General features: G+C 38.3%; 2 protein-coding genes across 4 annotated transcripts in view; both read left to right on the top strand.

Annotated features, from left to right (window-relative positions):
• traf3ip2a (TRAF3 interacting protein 2a) overlaps positions 1-8,128 on the top strand; it is a 9,300-nt gene extending 1,172 nt beyond the window's left edge. For 2 of the 3 annotated variants that reach the window (XM_034301872.2, XM_034301873.2), the window contains exons 2-10: positions 119-164; positions 1,036-1,518; positions 2,308-2,401; positions 2,546-2,718; positions 3,055-3,143; positions 3,264-3,332; positions 4,776-4,880; positions 6,267-6,341; positions 7,443-8,128. In XM_034301872.2, the coding sequence (XP_034157763.2) occupies positions 146-164; positions 1,036-1,518; positions 2,308-2,401; positions 2,546-2,718; positions 3,055-3,143; positions 3,264-3,332; positions 4,776-4,880; positions 6,267-6,341; positions 7,443-7,589 (1,254 nt within the window). In that variant the 5' untranslated portion in view covers positions 119-145 and the 3' untranslated portion in view covers positions 7,590-8,128. Of the gene's footprint in view, positions 1-118; positions 165-1,035; positions 1,519-2,307; positions 2,402-2,545; positions 2,719-3,054; positions 3,144-3,263; positions 3,333-4,775; positions 4,881-6,180; positions 6,342-7,442 lie in introns of those variants that run through there. The other variant, XM_034301874.2, reaches the window with a different exon arrangement.
• Positions 8,129-9,954: 1,826 nt separating this feature from the next.
• The window catches only part of rev3l (REV3 like, DNA directed polymerase zeta catalytic subunit), an 18,234-nt gene continuing 18,188 nt past the window's right edge, over positions 9,955-10,000 (top strand). Inside the window, exon 1 of the mRNA XM_053231612.1 lies at positions 9,955-10,000. This exon is cut by the window's right edge and continues 1,014 nt beyond it. The gene's annotated coding sequence lies outside the window, so the exon portion shown is untranslated.

Raw genomic sequence — 10,000 nt, 5'->3', positions numbered from 1 at the left:
GATGTTATTGATGTTGTTGATGTAAATGTTGATGTTGTTGTTGTTGTTAATGTTGTTAATGTTAATGTTGTTAATGTTAATGTTGTTAATGTTGTTGTTGTTGATGTTGTTGCTGCAGTTTGGATGTGAGAGGTTAATCCGCTGAATGATGGCGTCGTGTTCAGGTATCGTAGCATCTACTTTTCTCTTCAGTTAATTTTTTACAATTTCAACTTCATCAGAAAACCAGAGCTGCTTTAGCAGCCTGAAGCTAGCATGCTAGCGCTGTTAGCATCCACAGATTAGCATTCTCCACCAGGAAATGAGGAGTTGTTGGGAATATGTTTGGAATTATGAGTCGGAGTTTTGGGACATTTCTAACAGCAGCTAATGCTAACGCTAATGCTAACATTGGATAAAAAAAAAAAAAAAAAAAAAAAAACAGCCACCATTTTATGTCGTGACTGAAAAGTGTTCCTGGAGTGAATGCAGCATTAGCGCTCTTAGCCATCACATGCTAGCAATCACATGCTAGTTTGGTGCTCTTAGCATCCACAGATTAGCTTTAGCAGTTGGGCATTCTTGTCACGTTTACTCATTTTAACATGTCCATCATTTTTCCAGTTAGATCCAGAATAAATTCATCATTCAGAAACTAAAACACAAATCTGCTAAGCTAACCTGCTAAGCTAACCTGCTAAGTATTTTGAATATATTAAGTTTCTTATTAAATGAACTCCTCAAACATTCTTTTTGTAATTTCCAGTCCTCATCTAAGTGTTCTAATACTAGCCAAAGTTTACTTAGCATGCTAGCAGCATTAGCATTGATTAATTATAGAATTAAAATATAAAAAAAAATCTCATTTTATCTTTTATTTCCTTTTTTAGCATTCTAAAACTAGCAACGTTTGTTTATTTCTGAACTCATTTTCATTCTCTTTTTCATTGTATTGTTTTGTCGTTTTTCTTTCTGATATAAAAACTATCTTTCTTTTCTTCTTCATGACTTCTTTCTTTTCTTTTTTTTTTCTCTTTCTCTTTGACTCTCTTTCAGAAGCGTCCTGTCCTCATCTCAGCCTTCCGGTCGAGATGGACGAGGTGATGACATCATCATCTCTGAACTTGGCCTGGCCGGCGTGTCAGAAGTGTTCGGCACGTGCTGATGACATCACACCCCCAAGAAATGACATCATGGTTAACGATGGGCGAGAGGTCGAATGCTCAGATGCCTGTTTGAGAGATCGTGCGTTGGGGTTAAAGGTCAATGGGCCTGCATTTCCTGTAGCCACGCCCACCGAGCTGGGCGCATCACGCACACATCATGTCCCGCGTCCACTGGGAGGTGTGTTCCGGCTCCCCCTAGAGGACGAGCTGTGTGAGAACGTCTCAGCCATGTTTCCTGAAGCGGGTTACGGAGTGAAACGCCACTGGAACGTTCCGAGCGAGGATGAGGAGAGTCTGGAGCCGCCTCTTCCTCTCCGCTCCGATGTGGGAGAGACTGAGCACCGATTCGCTCGACCTGGACCGACACGTTCACGTACGTACAGCTACAGCTCACGCAAATACCAGAATATTGATACGAATATTCATGAATATGCAAATTAAGTCATGTTCCCGTGTCCTCCTGCTCTCCCCGCTAGCCTTAATGTTACTAACGTTAGCTAACTTAGCTAGCTGCTAGTAAACTAGCTAACACCACAGACTGACCTGTCCGAATTTAACGTTACCATGACAACCACCATGCGTTCATTAGCTACGTTAGCTCGGCGTGCAGGTTCTGTTTTATTAAGGTGTTATTGTTATTCCCTAGTAATTTGCATATTGAACACGATTTGTTTAAGATTTGAAGCTTATTTAATGACATCACACACTGAGCTCACGTGTAGCCCCGCAGGTCAGAGTTCACCAAACTTGAACTTTGGAACGCAGCAAAATGCGAAACTTCTTCACAGGAGCTTGTGTTTCCGGTCTCCAGCGTTCGCACGCAAAGTCAACGTAACGAAAAGTGGACGCCGCGTTGTCACGATGAAATTCGGTGTACCGCATCGTTGCGTTAATCTGTAAGCGGATTTTTAACGATTATTCGGCTGCCGTCAACCAATCGGCTTTCAGTCGGCGTCTCGGATTCGCTGGTTACCGCTGAGCAGGTCCATGTTTGGTGCTTGGACCCCGCAGATCTCTGCTTGCGTCTAGATTTTATTCTTTACTTCCTTTTTTTCTTTTTTCTTCGTTTTTTCTTTGCGTTTTTTCTCTGCTTTAAGTTTTTACCACAGAAACCATGATTTGTTTTTTATTTAATTGTGTGTGTGTGTGTGTGTGTGTGTAGCTCTCTATGCTGTAGATCCTCAATGTCCCAGATGTCCACCTCCACCTGTAAACCTGCTACCACCACACATACATGAACACCAGAAACAAGCCAGGTAACACACACACACACACACACAGTCACACACACACACACACACACACACACACTCACACACACACACACACACACACGTTATATAAATTACGAATTTATAAATAAATTAATGTATGAACACACTCTGTACGTTCACCTGTAGGCAGATGCATCTCAAACCTGCGGTTCCCATGGCAACGCCCCAGGCCACCACCCGTGTGAGAGACACACCTGATGTGATGACAGAGGCGTGCGTTCTTCCCTCTCAGCCAATCAGGACGGGCCGTGTCCTGGCACAGGAAGTGAGGCGCACCATCAGTCTCCCGGACGACTGCCGTAAGCCGCGTTTCAGTCCTGCTGCTGAAGTGTTTTGTGTTTCGTTTCTCTGTGTGTCCTTTCTACGTGACTTCTGATAAAATTCCGACAGAATTCCGACAGAATTCCCGGTTGTTTATGTTTTTTGGGGGGTTTTTTGAGAGGAGTCAGGACGTACAGAGATGCTAAACTGGAGGCCATAGACTTCCATTACTTGTTAGCAACATTAGCCTCAGTGCAAAACTAAAGCAGCAACATTTACACACTGAAAGGCTGATCATGTGACCTCCTCATTTACATAATTTGCATAAATGTATATTAATGAAGTTTTTAAGAAGTAATGTTTGTGCTTTTCAGGAACCGTTTTCATCACGTATTCGGTGGACGTGGCGGAGGAGATCTTTCCGTTTGTGACGTTTTTGATAAATCAAGGCTTCAGACCTGCGGTGAGTCTCAGTAATCACCTCGTCTCCTTAACGAGCTCGTTATCACATTAACGAGTTATCGCATGACGGTTGTTTTGAGTGAGTGAACGTGATGCGGCTCCGTTCCTCTCTCTGCTGTAGATCGATATTTTCGATAACGCCGTGCGGCAGATGGACGTCAACAAGTGGATGGACAGCTATTTAAAGGACGTGAGTTTATTATTTACTTTTATTAAAATCTCTGTTTGTTTGTAAATTAATGAGTTTTACATCTTTAATTTTATTACATAAAATATTACAATATTACATCTTTAATTTTATTATAGAAAAACGTTAATGTTTAAAAAATATAATTATTAGGATAGATTGCTAACACAGCTAACAGCAAATAAACAACTAGCATCCACTCACTATTTGCAATTTTATTTATTTGTTTGTTTGTTTGTTTCTTATAATATCCTTCTAGCATCCACTCACTTTTCAAAACAATTTATTTGTTTATTTGTTTACTTCTTTGTTTGATTTTTATAATAAACAACTAGCATCCCCTCACTATTTGAAAGTTTATTTATTTATCTATTTATTCATGTGTTTGTTTGTTTATTTGTTTGTTTGTTTTAATAACTAACAAGCATCCACTCACTATTCAAAACAATTTGTTTGTTTATTTATTTGTTTGTTTGTTTTATAATAAACAACTAACATCCACTCACTATTCAAAATAATTTATTTATTTGTTTGTTTATTCCTTTTTTAGTTAGTTAGTTTTTAAAAAACTAGCATCCACTCACTACTTGAAACGTTTTTTGTTTGTTTGTTTGTTTATAAACAACTAGCATCCACTCATTATTTGCAATTTTCTTTTTTTCTTTTGTTAAAAAAATATTTATTTGTAAGAAATTATATAATCATTCATTTAAGTAAATTAATAAAACGAGCAGCATCTACTCAGTCTTTGCAACATTGTTTATTTTATTTATTTGTTTGTTTGTTTATGTTTATAATACATTAGTATGAATATTTTATAGAATAATTAAATAAAACAAATAAAACCCGTCACTTTGTTGTAAAGTGTACAGCGCCCCCTGCTGGTGGAGGAAAGTTTAGTTTTTATCCCGTTATTGTTGCTGTTACATTGCCTCAGTTTCAGACTTGTGCTCTTCCCTGATGCTAACATTGCTAAGTGAGGTGAAAAGCTAGCATAACAGTGTCCCAGGTTAGCTGAGTTAGCAACTTAGCTGTGTTAGCATGTTTGACTGTAGTTTTACCACAAATACGTCATTAATGTTAGCAATGTTAGCACTCTAACAGGTTTGTTTGTAATAAAACCGGTTTATTTGAATGATCTGGGAACTAGCAGGTCTAACGATGCTAACTCTGATGCTAATGTTGCAAACAGTCAGTGGATGCTAGCTGTTTATTGGCTGTTAGTTAGTTGTCTAAGAGAGACTAATTTTATCACACGTTTATCTGCTAACTAGCTAGCTAGCTAGCCTGATGCTAACTTAGTAAGAGTTGTAAAACATCTGAGTTAGCACAGCTACCGTTAAACACACCCTCGCAGACGGAGAGATTTATAGCGAATCGACGTTTACATCCTGCTGTACGTTTTACATTCTGAGGAAAATCGTAAATATGTTTCTGATTTTGTAGAAATCGGTTCTGATCATCATGGTCATCAGTCCGAAATACAAGATCGACATCGAGGGCGACGGATCGGACCAACACGGCCTGCACACCAAGTACATACACAGTCAGGTGACGAGCTTTAATAATGTCCTACCTTATGTCACTTCCTGTCCTGAGGCCGCCTGAATAACTGTGCGAGTTTCAAATGCTAATAGAATGCTAATGCTACATGCTAATCCTTTGCTCTTTCTCTCTCTCTCTCACTCTCTCTCTCTCTATATATATATATATATATGTATGTATGTATATTGTAGTTTAATCAGTATAATATAAACTTTTGCTGATAAAATGCTAAACCACATAAAATGTTTGAATTTTATTTATTTAATTTATTTAATTCTGTTCTTCATTTTAAACTTGTCCCTGTTCTCTTCCCTCACACTAGCCATGCAGGCTAACTGCTATAGTGCTATAGCGCTAACCAGACCTTGCTAGGCTAACTTCCTGTCTCATGCTAGCTTTTCTCTACAGTTAGCTTTGCTAGCATTTTTAGCTGAGCCGTAAATTATTATTGTTATTATTATTATTATTATTATTTAAAAACACAGATTGTGTTTTTTTTACCTCAGGAATCTTTTTAATTTTTTAAAAATTGAATTATTTAGATGATTTTCATGTCATTTTCTGTGATTTTTACAGTTACTCAGCAGTGCCGTACATGCTAACACTGCTAATAGTAAGCGGAAGCTAGCATAACTGTTAGCTGTGTTAGCATTTTGACGGTAGCTTTAACACAGATGGTGTTTTTTATTTATTTTTTCACACTTTATAAATACTGAGGGAAAATTAGCGAGGCTCTTGTATGCTAACTGCTGTGTCATGTCATGCTAACTTTTCCCTCAGTGTGTTAGCATTTTCAGCTTAGCTGCAGCAGCAGGAAGTGCATCAGGAGTTTAATCTGCTTTCATACTTATTTAAAGTCAAATTAATCCATGAAATAATTAAATTCCTTTATTTTTTTATCTGTTATGTTTTTAGCATGTTTAGCATATTTACCTGAGGTGTTTATTTTCATGATAATTTAAAGTTTTTGTTTTTAATCGTTAGAATGACTTTCAGACTTAAGCGCTAATGTTGCTAAATGAGCTGAACACCTAGCATAACCATCCCAATGTCATTTTTTTTAATTTACTGTTAGCTGTGTTAGCATTCTGATTATATATTTACTACAAACATATCGTTAATGTTAGCAATCTGTGAAATTCAGTTTATTTGAATGTTTTGGGAATGTACCGCAATGCTAACACATTGCTAATAGTGAGTGGTTACTAGCTGTTTATTCGCTGTTTAGCGGTGTTAGCATTTCTCTCAGTTTGAAAGAAGAGTTTAAATAATTTTATTACGTGTTTTATTTTTTTCTCTTTTTCAGAAACAGGACGTTCTGGAAAACAACGTGCTGTTTAATTTTTAAATTCAATTATTTTTAAACTTTTTTTTATATATATATTTTTTTAGCTGCAGAACGAGTTTATCCAGCAGCGCTGTCTAAATTTCAGACTCGTCCCTGTTCTCTTCCCCAGTGCTAACCAGGTGAGCGAACAGACACATTTGGACAAAAATGCTAATGTGGCTATCGTTGATAACCGGTCTCTGACTCAGAGGCTCCGCCCACAGACGGCTTAGCTAGCTATCTGATTGGCTAAGCGCACTTTTGATGACGGTTAGCTTTAGTGAGATATTAGCAAAAATGATTCAGGAGTTTTATTTAAAGCAGAGAGTGGTGAGTTGTGTGGTTGGTCAATTTGCGTGTCAATCAAAGGGGCACTTCCTGTTAAAGTAGGCGGGGCTTATTTGTAGTTTCTTGTGAGATTTTCACGTTTTGTTAGCATCAGTTTTTCTAAAGCTGCTTTGTGAAAATGTTGCACAAGTAAAACTGAATTATACCACGGCGATGCTGAATCCTGCACTCTGATTGGTCAGAAGGTGTTGATTAATTCTCTATAACAGCAGCTCTGACAGTAGCGCAGGTTTATATTAATGCGCTCGCTCTAATACGTTATCGTTTCCATAGCAACAGCTCATTCACAGGGACGTGTACAGCAGACGCTCTATGTGAATAATTATTGATGAACATTTATGTAACATTGATGGAAGGAGTCTCCAGTGTCAGCGCTTTGTAACAGTCAGAGGTGAAGCTGTAACTTCAGGACGGAGGAGTTTACGCGTCTTTGCGGTTTCTCAGTAACATGCTACGTTCTTTTATTATCTTTAAGAGAAAGTGAGAGAACGACGGTTTATAGCTGCTGTAGCGTAAACGACAGGAACTGACTCGTCTAACATCACATGTAACTATAAACGGATAAAAAGTACGAACATCGTTCTTTAATACCTTGAAAATTCACATTTTAATCTGTAGTGTATGTGATATGAACACAGAGTGTACTAACTGCTGCGTGTATATGTGTGTGTATGTGTGTGTGTGTGTATGTGTGTGTATGTGTATGTGTGTGTATATATGTGTGTGTGTACATGTGTGTGTGTATGTGTATGTATGTGTGTGTGTATATGTGTGTGTGTGTGTATGTGTATGTATGTGTGTGTGTGTATATGTGTGTATGTGTATGTGTATGTATGTGTGTGTGTGTGTGTGTGTGTGTGTACATGTGTGTGTGTGTGTGTGTGTGTGTGTAGAGTCATGTCCCCTTGTGGTTACAGAGCACTCGTGTGTTTCGGTGGCCTCGCGATGCTCAGGATCTGCTGCTGCGTTTACTGAGAGAGGAGAGATACATCGCTCCCCCGCTCGGCCGTGACCTCACACTCAGCATCAGACCACTCTGACACACACACACACTGATACACACACACACTCTGACACACACACACACACACACACACTGATACACACACACACTCTGACACACACACACTGATACACACACACACTCTGACACACACACACACACACACACACTGATACACACACACACTCTGACACACACACACTGATACACACTGATACACACACACACACACTACTGTTAGGAAATTCTCATACATATATAAAGTGGAAAAAATGGATCACAATTAATACATAATATTTATGAAATGTGAAAGAGAGATGAGCGCGCTGCGAGAGAAGTTTTTAGAAATACTTTAAAAAAGCACCTGATCTTGTTGTCTTGAATTCTCTCCTCTATCTAAGGAGTTTAAAATTCTATCCATGTGCAATATTAAAGCATCAGCCCAAAATAATGACTTCTTGTTTTTTTTTCCTACAATCTCCACTTAACGTCATTATTTCAATTTTTTCCTGGGAAGGCTTACGATGTAAGAATTTTGACTTTCATGTAAAAATAAAGATTTATTTTAAGAAAACAGTATGTGGATTGCCTATAATAAATCGTGTGTGTGTGTGTGTGTGTGGATAGACACCGGATCCTCCTCCACGCTGACCGGGATAAGGTGAAGAGGAAGATGAGTGAGTGAATGATTTAATGAATCAGAGTGAAAATCTTGTCCTGAGGGTGTGCAAACTTTTTTGAGGGTGTGTGTTAGAGAGAGAGGTGTGGTGTGTGTGTGTTAGAGAGAGAGGTGTGTGTGTGTGTGTGTGTGTGTGTGTTAGAGAGAGAGGTGTGTGTGTGTGTTAGAGAGAGAGGTGTGTGTGTGTGTTAGAGAGAGAGGTGTGCTGTGGGTCAGTGGTGTGTGTGTTAGAGAGAGAGGTGTGGTGTGTGTATATGTGTGTGTTAGAGAGAGAAGTGTGTGTGTGTGTGTGTGTGTGTGTGTATAAATCGTGGTGACTGGAGGAGGAACTGGTTCCTTTCTGGCTGATGTGTGTGAATGATTAACTGCAGTAAATGGTGCTGCTGATAAGCACACACACACACACACTCTCACACTCTCTCTCTCACACACACACACACAGAAACAGGCCTCAGGGACAGGATACACAACACACTTCCTCCTAAAAATTCAATAATGTGCGTGTGCATATGTGTGTGTGTGTGTGTGTGTGTGTGTGTGTGTGTGTGGGTTCATTATAAACCAGCTGCTGTGGTTTGAGGATTTCACTCTTTTCGCTGTAAACCTTTCCCAGTCTTTTATTTTCCCAGGATTATTATTTTATTAAAATCCATCAGTTCCAGCATCAGACACCTGTGATGTTAATCACACGAGCAGTCGATTAGAAAAGATTATTTCTTTATTATATTTATAATCCTGAACAGATTTACTCTATCATTTATAAACTCTATAAACATGTTCCACATCATCTGTACCACCACAGCGTTATTTAAAAAATGAATAAAAATCCCAGATTTCCTGGCAACATGGCAGAAAGAAAGAAGTCATAGAATGATATTTCTCATTCTGTCCTTTTCCTTATTAACATCTAATAAATTATTAATATCTAATAAAACTTTACAGCTGAGTAACACAGTATAATCCATACACTTCACTGTTAATGCTAATGTCATCATTAATGTAATATTTTTACTACATTTTACTCATTTACATTTTAAAACCTTTCATTTGAACCGCATCTACACAGATCAGAGACCTAATTACAGCGAAAATATTAATAAAAAGATATAGTATATAATTCATACATTACATAATAATACATAATATTCTGTATGGCATTAACTTCCGGGTTTAATCTGATTGGATGACTGGGAGGACCCCGAGCCGCATAGCAACGGGAAAATATTTAGGTAGATATTTATGTGCCTGGTTCGATTCGTAAAAAAAAAAAAAATGTATCGTTAATAAATATAACAGCATTACCTAGTGATTAGATTTGGTTCTACACGAGTAAATAAATAAATTTTATTTTAAATGAAACGTTGTCATGTCAGTTAGCAAGCTAACCACGAGAGAGTGATAGACGAGCTTCTCGTTGGTTAGAAGTTTAGAAACATGTCAAGCTTTTTCAGTTGTTCAACCTGAAGTAAAAAAAATATATATGTGTGTGCAATCTTGAATGTTTTCAGTAATAAACATTTAGAAAAGATGATTATTTGTGTGATAACAGCTGTTGTTTTTTTAAAATCAGGCAAACACGATTGGAGACCTAAAGGGTCTTGATTTGTGAATATATAAACTACCAAGACAGGCGGGATACTCCTAGCCAATCACAGCGCAGGATGAGGGATGCCGCCGGCCAATCACAGGGCGAGTGGGCGGGGTTTTGTGCGGTGAAGGAGGGTGGAGGGAGGGGGAATAATGGCGTTGATTAGAGACAGTGCTGTGAT

The sequence above is a fragment of the Pangasianodon hypophthalmus genome, chromosome 30, assembly GCF_027358585.1.
Source record: "Pangasianodon hypophthalmus isolate fPanHyp1 chromosome 30, fPanHyp1.pri, whole genome shotgun sequence".
Classification (NCBI taxonomy): domain Eukaryota; kingdom Metazoa; phylum Chordata; class Actinopteri; order Siluriformes; family Pangasiidae; genus Pangasianodon; species Pangasianodon hypophthalmus.
Note: the sequence above shows the minus strand (reverse complement) of the source record. Positions and strands in the feature narration are given on the sequence as shown.